At 43.1% G+C, this 17,236-nt stretch overlaps 1 protein-coding gene across 12 annotated transcripts in view; it reads right to left on the minus strand.

Annotated features, from left to right (window-relative positions):
• aff2 (AF4/FMR2 family, member 2) overlaps nucleotides 1-17,236 on the minus strand; it is a 587,176-nt gene that overhangs the window by 145,146 nt on the left and 424,794 nt on the right. For all 12 annotated transcript variants that reach the window (XR_011343066.1, XR_011343064.1, XR_011343065.1 and 9 more), the window contains one exon: nucleotides 9,016-9,067. Coding sequence is in view for 8 of the 12 variants with exons in the window: in XM_069893495.1 (XP_069749596.1) it covers nucleotides 9,016-9,067 (52 nt within the window). In the remaining 4 variants the exon portion in view is untranslated. The remainder of the gene's footprint in view (nucleotides 1-9,015; nucleotides 9,068-17,236) is intronic.

A 17,236-nucleotide genomic window follows, 5' to 3' on the forward strand; every position in this document is an offset into this window, starting at 1 on the left:
GTAGTTGATGCTACAACATTATTCGAAAGGGAAATGAGACCTTCATGTTTTGGCGGTTATTTCTATTCACACAATAAAAAAACAAACAGGAACCGTTTCAATAACCAAATCTTCTGGTCCTTCCCGATTACTCAACCTTTGCTGCCTCAGATATGGACCATGGTTCCAGTTTATTGCAGAACCCATTGATCTGTGTACAGTCCATTTATCATTCATGAAAGAACTCAGTGATCTTCACAGTATATTACATGAAACAACTCATATCATCTGTCAACTGCAGTCTCATTTCTGTTTCCAACTCCATAGAGATTTTGTCTTTTTTGATCCTTCTTGAATTAAAATGTTGCTAAGCAACACGGCCAGGAGGCATGCTGCCTCAATGCTTCTAAAAATGTAGTCCATCAAATCATTTTAACAGCCTGCTATCTGACTGCAATTCGGAAAGCACTGTTTATTTCATGAAACTGCCATATTACTGGATAGATTTCAGACAGTAGTTTACCTAAGTGCAATTAACCTGTCACATTTTAGACTTTTTGGATGACTAATACCAGGGGACATGCTTCTAACTAAATGCAGTTCAAGGTTGCTTAACCATCGCCTTCATTCAATCTTTACTCAGTTTTGCACAGTAATGATTATCCTTTGATCACTAAATCTGATCCATCAGCTGGGAAAATAAACCTCTCCAATCATCTTCACCATTAACAGCTGAAGTCAAATCTTCAATCAAGACCCATGTATACTCATGAAGATCTAATTTATTGCACATCATAAACTTCTGGGCTCTTTGCTGTGCTGGGAATTATTCCTCAAGGTGTAAGTCACCATTGTATCAGGCTTTCTTTTTAGGGTTATGAGAAAAATGAAAAAAGTCATTCAAAGTCTCCTTGTACGCTGTTATATTCTAAGTCATGTTACAAGAAAGAAGCTTTGATCGGTTGACCTTTCCTTTCCATTTATAATCATATGATAGTTGAAACACACCAATTGAATTTTTATTGGGCTGAAGGAAAAGAGGAAACGGGAAGCTGGGTAGAAACAGGAGGACATTAATACCTTGAAGGACTAAAGGATATTGAGTTGTAGTGACTTTAAAATTGCACCCCAAGTCTTCACAACTGCAAAATAAAGATATATGCCATGCACACTAACATAGCATAGAACATTACAGCACAGTACAGGCCCTTCGACCCTTGATGTTGTGCGACCTATGTAAAACGACTCAAAAAACTAAATTTCCCCTACCTCACACCCTTAACAGTTTATTTTTCTTGCCTGTCTAAAAATCTTTTAAATGTTCCTGTCGAACCTGTCTTCACCACCACCCCAGGCAAATGTATTCCATTTACCCACTACTCTCTGTATAAAAAGTTACCCCTGACATCTCACCGAAAGTTTCTTCCCCTCACCTTGTACAAATGTCCTCTGGTGTTTTCTGGTCTCACACTGGGAAAAAGATGCTGGCTGTCCTCCCTATCTATGCCCCTCATAATCTTTCAGACCTCTATTAAGTCATGTCTCATCCTGCTCCATTCCATCAAGAAAAGCCCTAGCTTTGTCAACCTTGCCTCATAAGACATTCTCCAACCAGGCAACATCCTGCCAAATCTCCTCTTCACCCTCTCAAAAGTTTCCACATCCTTCCTGTAATAAGGCAACCAGAACTGAACACAATATTCCAAGTGTGGTCTAACCAGAGTTTTAAAGAGCAGCAATGTTATCCCACAAAAATCAAAAGGATTATCAACAAAGGTGAAATAGAGATGAGTGGTTAATTGTTGGCACTTGTATATTTGAATACAATTATCGTTGCCTATTGGACATAATTCCAAGATCTCAGTTTATTGTTTTCTGTATTTAAAATTGTGAAGTGCCATTGTTAAATGGCTCAGAGCCAAATAAGCACTATTTGGAGAATAAAATCATCTTGAGTTCTGCAAGCTTAATGTCTTAAAGACTTAATATTTCTGAGTGGCTAATTCTCAGCTAGCTGCTGATCCAGTGAAATCCAAAGTTGCAATGCTAGGATTAACACCTCAATCCAGCCTCAGTATGACTGACCTCTAACCCCCCCCCCCCACTACAAATTGTTCAACACCTAACAGAAATGAATGTTTCAGCTGACAATGAAATTTTAGGAAATGTCTTTTAAAGAGCCCCCCCTCCTCTACTTGCTTTCAATATTCCCCATCTACCAGTTCCATTCTTGTCCACAAAAATGCCGGAGGAACTCAGCAGATCTCACAGGGTCCACAGGAGTTAAAGATATATTACCGATGTTGTGGACCTGAGCTCTTCATGGTCTGCATTTTCTGTCTCGCATGTCTCCAGTGGCAAAGAACTAATGTGCTAGCCGAGAATTTAATTTAATTTTGGAAAAGGTATTTTGCCCCATGAAATCTGTGGCACCCAATTACACCCAAATAACCCTGTATGTTTTTGGAGATAGGAGGGAACTGGAGCACCTGGAGAAAACCCATGTGGTCACGAGGAGAATGTACAATCTCCTTACAGACAGCGCACAAACTGTGCTGCCCAAATTAAACCCAATTGAGACACAGCTGTCTGACTTCCCTTACCTTTTAATGTAATTTTCATAAACACGGGAATAGTAGTGTTACACACCAGTCATTAAATGGTGACTAATCTCTGATTTGTTCCTTCTGTATAAATCTAATGTCAATGTCAAGTTCAATCATTTCCTCATTGGGAGACTGACCTGAAATGTCACTTCCATACATCTATTCACGAGTGATCTGTGCCCACAGCATTCTCTATTGGGCTAATGACATGTCACATAAACATTTGGAAAAGGAATGCTTTAAATTCTTCAGTTGGCAGTCATTACAGTGAGAGGAAGCCTGCAAGATCTAGCTGAATTACAGTAAAATTATAAGAACAGATGCTGACTGTAATTAAATTGATTTATGTCCTCCTTAGATCTTCAAAGCTGACAGTTATCTCCAATTTACCATGGGTAGTGTATTCTTTTTCAAACCCTAAAGTACTGCAGGTCCTTGAGATGAAATACATACAACCCTTGAGTGTGTGTTCGATTGATATTTATTGGGCATTCTGCTGGGATGACGAGATGATGACATGTGAACAAGGTTATGGGTCTGTGTGCTCATTTGCATTAAGATCACTGGCCCAAGCACTGTGTCCAGACAACTGTTAAAAAAAACAGCAAGAATCAACTGCAAGTTCTTTGCAATCAACAAGGAATAGATTTCAGACCTGTTCATCGATTTTCTATCAACTGTGGTTCCATAATAAGTCACAAAGAAAATTAAAAATCATTTTGTATAGTTCTCACAGCCATTGTAAATAGCTTATGTTACAAAGTCCATTTGGTAGCTTCTCAGAAATAACCAATGAAAGCCTTGTTCTTTTTAATTGTGCATTAGAACATAGAACACTACAGGCCCTTTGGTTCTTGATGTTGTGCCGATCCATATATTCCTTCCAAAAAAAATGTACTAAACCCTTCATGCCTCATAACCCTCTATTATTCTTCTATCCATGTTTCTGAGAGACTCTTAAATTGCCATAATATTTCAGCCTCCACCACCTCCCCTGGCAAGGCATTCCAGGCACCCACGTCTCTCTGTGTAAAAATAAAACACCCCTGATATATCCCCTAAGCTTCCCTCCCTTCACTTTGTACATATCTCCTCTGGTGTTTGCTTGGAAAAAAAAGTCACTGGCTGCCCACCCTGTTTCTGCCTCTCAGAATCTTATAGACATCTATTGAGTCTCCTCTCATCGTTTTTTGCTCCAAAGAGAAAAGTCCCAGCTCTGCTAACCTTGCCTCATAAGACCTACTTTACAATCCAGGCAACATCGAAGTAAATCTCCTCTGCACCCTCTCCATAGCTTCCACATCTTTCCTATAATGAGGTCACTAGAACAGAACACAATATTCTAAGTTGGCTTCACCAGAGATTTGAAGAGCTGTAAGATGACCTCTCGACTCGAACAATCTCCCTATTAATGAGATCCAACATCCATAGGCCTTCTTAACTATCCTATTAATCTGTGCGGCAACCTTGAGGGATGTATGGATTTGGACCCCAAGGTCACTCTGTTCATTCACATTCTTAAGTAACCAACCATTAACCCTGTCCTCAGCCTTCTGGTTTGAACTTCCAAACTGCATCACCTCACACTTAACTCCATCTGCCACTTTTCTGCCCAACTCTGTTACTATCCTTTAGTAACCTTCAGCGACCTTCAGCACCATCTTCGACTCCTCCAACCTTCATATAATCCATAAACTTAATTGATCCATCTTTCAACCTCTTCATAAACATTTATAAAAATCACAAAGAGCAGGGGTCCCAGTACAGATCCCTGCAGAAATCCACTAGTCACTGACATCCACTACTACTTTCTGCTTTCTCTACATGCAAGCCAATTTTTATTTTATCCACACAGCCAAGTTTCTATGTATCCCATGCCTCATGACTTTCTGAATGAGTCTCTCATGGGGGACGTTGTCAAATACCTTACTAAAATCTACAAAGATCCTATCCTTAAGAAACCTCTCCAGTAGTTTGCACACCACTGATGTAAGACTCATGAATCTAAAATTCCCAGGATTATCCCTATTACCTTTTGTTTAAAACAAGGGGACCACATTTGCCATTCTCCAAACCTCCAGCAATTCCCCTATGGCCAAAGAGGACTCAAAGATCATAACCATTGTCCCAGCTATTTCCAACAGCAACCTGGGGTAGATCGTGTCTGGCCCCAGGGACTTAACAATCTTAATATTTTTAAGGAGATCCAACAATTCCTCCTCCTTGATCTCAACATTGTCCAGTACACAAGTCTGTTCTATTCGAAGCACAACTGGATCAAGTAAAGTATTCATTTTGGACCTCCTCAACCAGGCACATGTTGTCTCCTTTATCCTTTAGCAGCCCCACCTTTCTCTCATCATCCTTCTGTTATTCACATATACGCAGAACACCTTGAGGTTCATTGTTAAGAGAGTTAGTGGCATTTCCCCTTATAACACAAAACTTGAAGTACTATATCTTTAATTTAAATCATTTTTTAATTAAGAGATAGACCAGCCAGAGGCCATTCTAGCCCACAAGCCCATGCCACCCAAATGCACCCATGTGACCAATTAACCGACTAACCCCATACACCTTTGGAATGTGGTTGGAAACTGGAGCACATGGACGAATCCCACATGGTCACAGGGAGAACATACAAACTCCTTACAGGGAGAGTTGAATCTGAACCTTTTTGCAGGATTTAACAGTCACCAATTAAAATCAAAGCTTCTCTGAAACTGGGAATTGTTGCCAGATATCTTTGCACACTGAGAGAATGGAAGTTTCCTGGATTACTGCACCTTCCACTAATTTACAAGTGGAAAGTTTGGAGAGGATCGTCGTCACTATGTTGAACTGGGGCCAGATCAGGAAGTCGTTAAATTCTAGAATCCTTTTCTTAATCTCTCCGACCCTTTGCATCCCTCTCCGCCACTACTATATGAGTTAAAACTTTTGAAAAAACTTTCCACTCTAATGTTTCCTGATATAATGATAATAATATTTTGATAATGATCCAGGGTGGGGCCTTGGAATATCTCAGTATATTAATGGGCATGTCTAAATGTTGCTGCTGTGGTTCCACACTCAGGGTAAGCTAAGCCACATGGAATAGGCCATTGCTTTGAGCACAAGCCACTAATTGCCAATTTTGCCAAATTCCTTTAAGATAGAACTGCGTTTCTGTTTTGTTTCTAATTGTGCTTGAGGTTGTCTGGTTCAAAAGGTTGGTCTCTACTGAGACTATCAGGGGCCAAGGAATGGATAGATTGCCAAAGGAATACAAGGAGGTACCTCAAAGGTACCTCATTATTCATCCCTTCCAGAAGGTCCTGGATATCCAAGTGGAGACAAATAAATGCAGGTGCGGAGATATGAAATGTATGAGGGACAGGGTGGATTTATGCATTCATATTTCCAATTAAGCAACGTGGATGTTGCAGGTAATCCAGCATCTATTGCCCATAAACCCCCATGGTGGGGGTGGGGGGGGGGGGGGGGGAGGACAGGACGGCACTGCAAGCACCAGAAACCCAGGTTCGAATCTGCCATTGTCTGCAAGGACTTTCTACATTCTCCTTGTGCCAGTGTTGATTTCCTAAGGGTGCTTTGAGTTCCTCCCACCTTTCAAAATGTACAGGGGTTTGTAGGTTAATTAGGGTATTTGGGTAGCAAGGGCTTGTGGGCTGGAAAGGCCTGTTACCATGGTGTATGTCTAAATTTAAATTTAAATGCAGGAGGCAGCTAAGAATCAATACTAATGGTGAATCTAAAGTCACAGACAGGCAAGGTCGGCAGATATCCTTCTCCAATTAGCAACCCAGGAGGGATTCATGACATTCTGATTGTTCCATGGTCACAGTTGCTATTCATAGCCACATATTTTTAAAATCTCCAGGTTTATATTTGGATTTGAACTTATGTCTATGGAAGAATGGTCTTTTTACATTTCAAAAAAAATTTAGACATATAGCACAGTAACAGGCCATTTCAGCCCATGAGTCTGTGGCACCCAATTTACCCTCCATTAACCTACGCCCTGGAATGATTTGAACAGTGGAAAGAAACCAGTGCCGTCAGAGAAATCCCATGAAGACATGGGGAGAATGCAAAAACTCCTTATAGACAGCGCGGTGTTTGAATCCCGGTCCAGTCCTGATCGCTGGCATTGTAAAGGTGTTGCACTAAGCGCTATGCCAACTGTGCCATCTGTGGTAAATAATGCAGTCACCAAGCCATCATGGGGCAGGTTGGAGCAAGGTGGTGTGGCATCATCTTTTTCTTGCCTGACATTGGATGTTCCCTAGATTGGAATACTTCAGTTATAGTGAGAGAATGGATAGGCTAGGCTTGTTTTCAATGGAGTGAAAGGGGCTGAAGGGTAAATGGATAAGTTTATGAGAGGCATGGATGGGGTGGATAATCAAACATTTTCCTGGAAGGGGTATGAAAAAAGTGGCATAAATGAAAAAAGGGATTTTTGAGGGGAATCTGAGGGGTGTTTCTTTTTTGAGAATGGTTGATGGCTGCCAGAGGAGGTGGTGGAATCAGATACAATTACTATGTTTTAGAGGCTTTAAATAGGCAAGATTTAGAAGGATACAGTCCCAATTGGGTAGGTGAAGATAGTGCAAAAATGCTAGCATGGACAAGATATGCTGAAGGGCCTTCCTCTTGGTGGTGCTGGTCTGTGGTTTAACTCCATTGTCTTGAGAGGTGGAGAACCTATCTTTTGAGGCTCGCATCTCTCATGCATGAAGAGCCTCAAGCCTTTTATTTTGCTGAACTATCACATCCGAGGTTATCTACCCAAGAAACAGGTCTCCAAAGCAGAAGCCATTGCTCAGGAATTTAATTCACTTTCAATTCTCTGTTCCTCTCTTTGGAACATTTGTAAAGGAAGCAGTAGAATGAAAATAAACAATCCATTAAGGATGAGGATTGTAATGGATTATAAATATTTGGAGAATTTGGTAATATTTGGGATTTTGATAAGATTTAGAGTAGGTTACATACATACACACATTTTAAAACAGATCTTATTTGAAAGACTGAAGAAATATTGAAGATCTCTGGAGAATGTAAGCACCTTTCACAAGTAGGTGTTACTTGAACTGACATCATAAAATGAATGAACTGGTGCCAGGATAGCTACAAGTACCTTTTTGCAGGGTGCTTCCAGGAAGGTCACACCTGGGTTTTGTTTATCTAACAACAGCTTGAGCAGAAGAAAGAACTCCTCTTGTTTGTTGAGGAAGGTGGGGGTTTTGCAAGTGAGTGAATCACATGGCTTTGTTGGAAGTTTCAGTTGGAGAGAGAGAGAGGGGGGAAAAGCTCTCAGTCAGCTAGTGTGTGTGACACTAAAGCAGATGAAGAGTGCAAGCCAGGAAGAGCTGGTTGGAAACAGAAAGTTCCAGAAGAGTGGATGGCTGGAAGTGCTATCTTTCAGAGGAATATAACTCTGTGGTAGCTTGAAGAAAGAAGTTACCATCTGGAAAACTCTAATGGGGCAACTTTCATCAGCGAGACATTGAGGTGACTAATGGTGGTACCTCAGATGTGGAAATGCTGGAACAACAAATCTCTCTCTGCAAACCCTTCAAGAACCTTCCTAAGCAGTAAACATTTACCTTTCGAGCACCGAAGCCCGATGAACTTTATACGTGTTAAATTCTGTGCACAGTATAAGAATTGCCTGCAACCAGAGAACTTGGAAGAAGAAGTAAGATTGAACTGTGAACCAAAGAATTTTTCTAAAATTTACAGACATTACATACACATGTGCTTAGAATTAGAAGGGGGGGGGGGTTATTTGGGTTAGTTAATTATAGAGTTAAGTTAAAGTTTGATTCTATTTTCATGTTTAAAGTTGATTAAATATAACTTTTGTTTTAAAATCCACTTGTCTTGGTGAATGTCTATTGCTGCTGGGTTTCGGGGTCCTTTGGGCTTGTAACAGGATGAAAGGTGAGATGTTTAAAGGGAATATTAGGGAGAACTTCATGAAGAGATTGGTGTGAGTGTGGAAGGGGTTACCTGCTGAAGTGATGAATGCGGCCTAATTTCAATATTTAAAAAAGATTTGGACAAGTATATGTATGGGGGCAGTATGGAAGGATATAGTCCTGGTGCAAGGGTCTGTTTCTGTGCTGCAGTGTTCTATGGTTCTGTAAAGTAGATAAATTGCAGCTATCTCTGTAACCACCTTCAATGCAACATATCTCTGAAATTCCTGCAATCTGTGAACTTTATCCCCAAATTCAATTGCTGGAAAATGGGCATGTTCAACTTTAGCTTCCAAATCTCTCCCTAAACCTCTCTAACCCTCCAGCACAACCTTTTCTTGTTGAATGGTGAAACATTTCCCTTTCGGGTTCAGTGTTCTTTTGTTTTTGGATTTGTGTCCTTCTTCAGCAAGAAGCAAGGCAATCAATGCAGTGTTTACCTGCTCACTCTCATCCTCATCACTGCTCAGCTTCAAATCGTCCTCCAGCATCCTGCAAGATAAAATAAGGCACTGTGTGTTAAAACCATCTGAGATACTACCGTCAACAGAACATAAGCAACATGAGCAAGTGTGGCTGAATCATCTTGTTCAATCTGCATCACCATTCAGTCAGGTCATGCCTGAACCAGGTTTTGGATGTTACATGCTCCCATTTTTCTGTTTTTTTTTCAATATATTGTGAGGGACTGTCACTTTAAGTGAACAGATTTAACACACTTTTCAGGCTTTGGAGTGTCTGTGAAACTGAGCTGGAAGTCTGAAGACATCACATTTCTAAATTGGATACATTTATAGAGCAGCAAGGCAGTGTCCCTAAAACCTGGGTGCAGAGACCATGTGACCAACAGATTAAGACTGAATACACAGTTTTGCTCAGGGGCCATTTTAAGGTGACACCACAGGAGAAAACAGTTTTCTGAAGAAGAAATTCTGTGTTGGATTGGTCTTGAATGTGGTTATAGTCAATGTCTTCAGTAAACTTATACCTCTCATTTTGATCATTTTAGATTGGTCACAGTGTTTGAGCTACCAAAAGAAAATAGACACACACACCGAGAGCAGTTCAGTTTATACAAGGCTTTATTACTAAATCTAAAGTTGAATTCACACTACAATATGCAAGCCCTTCCCAATTATACTGATCAACGGCTGGACTGGTCCCAACTGCCGAAGCGAGGCAATGACTGCACACTTGTAGTAGGTTGTCGGGGAGTCGGTAGCAGCTTCTCCACCTCTCTCGACCGGAACGTTAGCTGGACTCTTGCTGAGAGATGTTGCCACCTCTTGTAGAGCCTCAAACTTCAGCAGTGAGACCATGGCTGATATTACCCAAAGGTTGTTTACTTCAGATCTTATCTCTTTGAACAAATGATTTAATTATCTTCAAGGTCTCCTGACAGTCTGCGACCAACAAAAGACATCTCTGGGCCTCATGGTGGAAGTTGGATAATGTCTTCTGATGCAACTGCACCCCTTCTTGCATAAGCTGGTCTAAATCCTCCATTACATTCCACCCCTTGGTCACAGCCTGTCACATACGAGACCTTACAAGCATTTGAGTACAAAAGGAGCGAAAAAGAGAAACTAAAACTATAATAAGCACAAAAATAATCAATAATGCAAGCAACCAACGGAGAATATTGTGGTCCAATCCCCCAAATGTACCTTTTAACCAATCAAGGCTCAAACTATCCTCGTGGGCCACAATACCCAGACACTGAAGCTCACGAACAGATTTTGAAAATGTTTAACAATATCAGGTATATTAGTGGATACATCAGGCCATGTCCCCCATGGGCAACTCCCTCAGAACGTCCTCAACATTACAAATCCAATTGCTGGCATCAAAGCAGCGGTTAAGCTAGATCAACAGGAGCACAAGATGGAGGACCTGGAACAAAGAAGCCTGACATTTGTCACTCATGATGCCGTAAGCGTTCAGTATTAAACAAACTAAACCATCCTGTCCCTCAATAGCTACCCACCGAGTGTTACCCTAGGCAGGTGTCACTATTTCCCTTTTATAGGAGGGCCACTACCTGTTGGTGCCACCCATACCTTTTGTCCGGCATTCTCTGGCTCAGGAATGGGGAGCAGTGACTGTTTTTCCTTTGGAATAGGCTGTAGTTCAGAAGTGTGAAGAAGTCGGTGGAAAGGTGTACCTCCCTTCAAAGGGCGATGATTCAAATTGTCGACTGCCTGCTGCAGCACATGGCACCACCCCTTCAGGGTCCCCAGTGGTATTAACAAACAAATTTGTTCCTTCAGTAAGCCATTCGTTCGTACTAACCCGGCAGCCTGTGGGTAATAAGGAATATGGTGGACCCATAAAATACTGTTGTCAGCTGCCCAATCACAGATTGCCTTCCTGGAGAAGTGCAAGCCATTATCAGACTGAATTTCCTCTGGTACATCATAATGAGAAATTAAATGGTTTAGTCTTGGTTAGACGTCTTGGTGGGAAAAGCAAAAACAAGGCCCGGAAAGGTGTCAACCATTAATAGGACGTAACGTTTACCCATACAGTCTGGCATGGGGCCTATGTAATCAATTTGCCAGACTGCAGCTGTGCGAGCTCCCCGTCTTATTTGGCCATGCGGACCAGGAGGATCGGTGCAGGACTTCACAAGCTGGCATGCTGGGCATGTATGCACGACCATGCAGACATCGTCCTGATGGACGGGTAAGGCATGTGTGCGGGCCTACATAGCTGATCCCTTCTTCCCCAAATGGCCACTCTGTTCGTGTGCCCATCGAGCCAGAGGGACGGTATTGGCGCGGCTGATAGTGGCAAGCTGATCTGCTACTGCATAATGTTCTGCCATGTTCGTCGTCGCATTGGTATGGGCGTCAACGTGATATACGGTTATCTCACGATGATGGGAAGCATCCCACAACAGCTGCCACAACTGTTTGCCCCATACTGGACGGTCATGCCAATCAGGCATCCATACCACTAGTCCATTAGCCACAGCCCAGGAATCAGTAAACAAGCAAAGAGGGTGATCATGGGGGTCTAGTGGTAAAATGACCGCCTTCAACTCAGCATACTGATTGGAGCCACCATCCCCCTCCTCCAATAAGTGAGTTCCTGACCTGGGATGATAAGCCACCGCCTTCCACTTCTGCTTTCCTTGCACCCACCGGCTGCTACCATCAGTAAACCAGGCATCCTCTTGTTCTGCTTTCTATACCATCTCTTCCGTGGCCCCTTGGATCATCACATCATCAATATAATGGTGAATCGAGAGGGAAGGCGATACTGTCACCATCTCCAAATCACGGGCAATTAGGCTGTGGGAAATAGTGGGAGAGTGTACAGAGCCCTGAGGGAGGCGAGTGAAGGTATACTGGCGCCCCTTCCAGGTCAAAGCGAACTGATCCGTGAGACCTCAGCTATAAGAATACTGAAGAAGGCGTTAGCGAGATCAATGACAGCATACCATGTTCCTGAGTTCCCAATAGCAATGTTTTCAATAAGGGTAACAATGTCCGGAACTGCCGAAGCAAGTGGTAGGGCATGTTTGTTCAAAAAACGATAGTCAACTGTCATTCTCCAGGAGCCATCTGGCTTCTGGACCGGCCAAACAGGGCTATTAAAGGGCAACGGTGCGGGCCTCACTACCCCTTCTTCTTGCAGAGCATCGATGGTGGCAGTAATTTCTTCCTGCCCCCAGGGAGGCGATATTGTGTAATACATACTGGTTTTGGGGAGGAAGGCACCATTACAGGATCCCATTTAGCCCGACCCACCACTAATCTTTTTGTAATAGTCCGAATTCCAAATGCAAATCCCCTTTGGCTAATATTAAGGGCCGTACCCTTAATACCCAGGATACACTCGTCAGTGGCAGCCACCAGGGCATGTAACCATATAGGGGAAGGGCCATCACCCACGTGGCACGGACTTTTATTTCCTTCGCCAAGGTGATCGCTCCTCCCATCCCCTCTATTCGAAATGTCGGTCCAGTCCAGAGGTCGAGGTTACAAGGAATCACCGAGTGCTCCGCACCAGTGTCGACCAAGGCCAAATATTGGTGGTCATTACCCCCACCTCAATGGATTTTTAATGGTATGTAGGGCCGCGGATCCCCGTGTTTCCGCCGTGTCTCAATAGAGTAGACACGGGGGCCCTGCCCACACCCTCATGCTTTATTAGGGTTCGGTGGCTTCCAGACCCACATGCCACTATTATCCATAAAAGCCTTTTTAACCATTTGTTGTATCTCATCACGGATAACTGGAGCAAGAGAAGCCGGCTTGATAGGAGCAGCAGTGGGAGCAGGAGGACTCAACAGCTGGGGAAGATGTTCCCCTGCCTTCCTCTTATAAAGGGTATAAAGGACCACAGTAGGTTTCCCATCAATATCACTTTTAGGTACCCCTAACTTTAACAAGGTTAGAAAAAGGTCCTTTCTTGTCGCTCCGTTATTAGTAGCAGCCCCTCTCTTTTCATCCTGCTTGTCTGATTTAACCTGGGTACGTGAGTGGATTTTACCTCCCAACTCTAATTCTCTAAGCCCAGATAAGGCGTGCACCGCCTCAGACACAGGGTGCCCAATTAGCGGACTAGTTACGGACAGAACCAGCCCCCGTGTAGTGGGTTGGTCAGAACGAACCAATCTGGTATGCATTCCGGCCGTGAATATCTCTTCATCAGGGCTCCCCCCATGTACCCACAGCCTCAAACCCCCTGCATACAAGGCAGAGGCCAGGGCCTGTTGATGAATTACTGCTATACCCTCCTCTGGGGTGCCCCAATTGTTCTGTAAATGCAAATCCCAATCTACTGGTGATGGGTATACTCGTAGCAGGGCATACCCTAGAGTGGCAAGTAAGTAATCCACCTCTCTTCCTCTACCTCACAGCTCAGCAGTGACCCAGATATCAGTAGTCAATGTTCCTAATCCCAACAATTCCTCAGGGCCCTCAGGGGTTAAATATACATTACCCCACCCCCCCTTGCTCCCAAACACGCAGGAGCCAGGCTGCCAGAGTTTCTCCCGCCTTTTGCCTATATCGATTTCCAATGGCAGCCAGCTCTTTTACAGAGAAGTCACGTATCATTGACTCCTCTTGACCTCTGCTCCCACTTTGGCCCACAGGGTCCTTTGCCCAGTGGACGGGATGAGGCCTAGGCCATCCTGTAGAGGGGGTAGGCCATAGAGCATAAGCAGGGGTTCGGGTATTTTCCCCTGGGTCCGCTTGGGAGATCGGGGTATCTATCCCTTCAATCTCTTCCCTTACATTATCCCCCCCTTCCGTTTGTTTGGAAAATCTGCTGCCTTACAGGGCGGGCGTGAACAGCGGGTGGAGAGGGCAGTACATGAGGCACATGCATTATTACCATGGTCATCATTCCAGATATTTCTGTCCCAATCATCAATTACATCAGGATCGTCGCCATTCCTTATCATGGCACGGATACGATGTGGATCGGGTTCTACTCCATGCCTTTCTTTATCTGCACAGAGCTGCTGCCAGAGTTTAATATTACGGCAGATTGTTTGGACGTGCTTATCCTCCCATTCTTTGCCTCGGTCCCGACTGGTGCGAACACTCTCGCTCATCATGGAACAGCGTTGTCGCATGGCTTCTAGCTCTTCCTCTAATTGCTCTCTCTTGTGCTGAGATTCTACTTCTCTTTGAACTAATTCTGCTTCACGCTGAATGGAGTGGCGTAAGGCTGTGGCCAGCAGCCAAAAATCATCTGTCAGCATCCCCTTTTTACCAGGAAACTTACTTTCTCGAAGGCGAGTGGCAACCCGCTCTCCCAGAGGTGCACTTAATTGAGTCTAACCTCATCCCAACTAATGGGTGGTCCCAACAAAGACAGGGTATTGGCCAACATGCCAAACCCATCGTCTTTTGAAGTCCATCCTGGAATCAAGAACTGCTCAGGGCTCACCTCTTTCTTTCGGCGAAACATCTTGAGACCAACCCTACTCGCAGCATCTTGGGTAAACTTATACCTCTCATTTTGATCGTTTTAGATTGGTCACAGTGTTTGAGCTACCGAAAGAAAATAGACACACACACCAAGAGCAGTTCAGTTTATACAAGGCTTTATTACTAAATCTAAAGCTGAATTCACACTACAATATGCAAGCCCTTTCCAATTATAGTTATCAACGCTTGGACTGGTCCCAATTGCCGAAGCGAGGCAACGACTGCACACTTGTAGTAGGTTGTTGCGGCACCGGTAACAGCTTCTCCACCTCCCTCGACCGGGACGTTAGTTGGACTCTTGAAGTTCTTCTTCTTGCTGAGAGATGTTGCCACCTCTTGGAGAGTCTCAAAGTTCAGCAGTGGGACCATGGCTTATATTACCCAAAAGTTGTTTACTTCAGATCTTATCTCTTTGAACAAATGATTTAATTATCTTCAAGGTCTCCTGACAGTCTGCGACCAACAAAAGACAACTGCTTCTCTTGGCCTCATGGTGGAAGTTGGATAAGGTCTACTGATTCATACGCATCCCTGGGCCCCATAGTGGAATTTAGGTGTGTCTACTAAATATGCATCTTGGGCCTCATAGTGGAATTGAGATTATGTCTTCTGATGCAACTGCACCCCTTCTTGCATAAGCTGGTCTGAATCCTCCATTACCGTCAATCAATCTGATTTCCTCCTGTTTATTATAGTGGAATGAGTAGACCACTCTGTGACCAAAAGAGTGGAGGTCACTTTTGTATGACTGACCCAAAAAAAACGGTTCTACCTGCAGAAGAAATGCAATAATGATAAGGCTCTCCAATAGCTATATTTTGTTAGGAGTGTCACCAAAGACTCTTGCATATTTTGACAGATGTACCATGGATGGCATTCTGACTGGTTACATCTGATATGGAGGTGCCTATCAACAGGACAGGAACAAATGACAGAGGGTTGTAAACTCACCCAGTGCCATCATGGGCATTAGACTATTCCATTAAGGAAGTCTTTAAGACGAGGTGCCTTAGAAAGTAGCATCTATCATCAAGGACCCTCACTACCATGCCCTTTTTTCACTGCTACCATCAGGAAGAAGATACAAAATCCTGAAGACAAAAACAGCTTCTTCCCACTGCCATCAGATTTCTGAACAGACAATGAACCTATGGACACTTTTTCACTTTGTTTCTTCGTCACACTATTCAGTTATCTATTTATTTTACATCTTGCATATTTTAATTCATCGTAATTTTGCACTTTGTTCTGCACAATACTGCTGCCACAAAACAACAAATTTCACAACTTACGTTCACGACAATAAACCCTGATTCTGATTCCAACGTGGGGTTTGGTCGACTACTTCTGCTCCCATTGTTGAATTTGTGTGGCGTGGGCAATTAAGCAGGTTTCCACCTGAGCTGAGGGCCTATCTCATCCCTTCCTTAATGTCACCAGTTACAGGCAGAATCAAGTGAGCTCCAAGCATATTTACTCCAAAAACCACTGTTAGAAGGGATGAACTTTGGTTGTATGTCAATTTGTTCTCTCGGCTTGATTTGAGAGATATCATGACTCGATTTCAAAAGAAAGAAGTGTCCATTTACTTGTTGCATAATGAATGTCACTGAAATGTTATTAGTTCTTTACCACAATGCTACTTGTGGCAGCTTTCTGAATGAAAACTGGCTGTGCATTACCTTCATTGGAACAATGGCTACAGTCCGGATTCACTTCACTGAAGGGAAAAAACTTTAGGATGCCTGGAATTTGAGGTTCAGTCCATACATTGATTAATTTCCCAGGGTGGATTCTCAAGCTAGAAGATATAAATTTAAGCTGCGGGAGGTGAGTTTTAAGAGGGAGAAATTTTTCATTCAGAGGGTAGTCTTTATCTGGAACGATCGTAGAAATCTGTAGGTGGGCATAATTTTGATGTTCAAAGGATATTTGGACAGATTTCTGGATATGCAGCAAATTCTGGAAAATGGGACTAGCCTCATTACCAACTTGATTGAAATGGACTAGCTGAAGCCTCTGTTCCGTGTTGTATGAATCCATAACTCTAATCTTTCCTTTTTTCCTGCTTTGTCTTTCTTTTTTTCCTTCCTCTTTTCCTTCCCAAGGCTAAATGAAGTGATATGATCATTCCCAAACCAAAGCAAAGGCTCGTCATTTCAAGACTCCTCAGACATCTGCCCCAAACGCGTCAACTTACTTATTATTTAAATTTTGAACATATGTTGCACCAATTTCACATTCCCGGACCGACATCACAGTATGCTGAAAGACCAACAGGTTTTGGACGGACCAAAGTGCATCTTTCACTGAGCTGATGGTCTTCCCACAGTTCTGGATGTCAGAGTCCAAGTACGCTCCTGAGAACAGCCCATAGATCAGAGGTATCTCTGTCACACTGCTGGTGGGGATGAATCATGACAAGGACCCTTGGATTAAGCAGCTGATGAATATGGTATAGAGCAAGAAAGTATGAATATGTTTGCAAGCAAATCAAATCTTTCCCCTGGCTTTAAGCAGCAGGGAAAGGAATCAGATGAAGGCTGTGGAATTCTGTTTCAAGTGCACGAGGTAGGATTGTGGTTGAAACATCACTCATTAGGAAGCAATTAGCAGGAGATTAAGGCAAAGACAATTCAAATGAAGTGCAGTCGCTTCTGATTATAGGCGAGTTGTATGCTTTTATTATAAAAGGTAAATGCTGGGATTT

The sequence above is a fragment of the Narcine bancroftii genome, chromosome 8 (genome assembly GCF_036971445.1).
Source record: "Narcine bancroftii isolate sNarBan1 chromosome 8, sNarBan1.hap1, whole genome shotgun sequence".
NCBI classification, from domain to species: Eukaryota; Metazoa; Chordata; class Chondrichthyes; order Torpediniformes; family Narcinidae; genus Narcine; species Narcine bancroftii.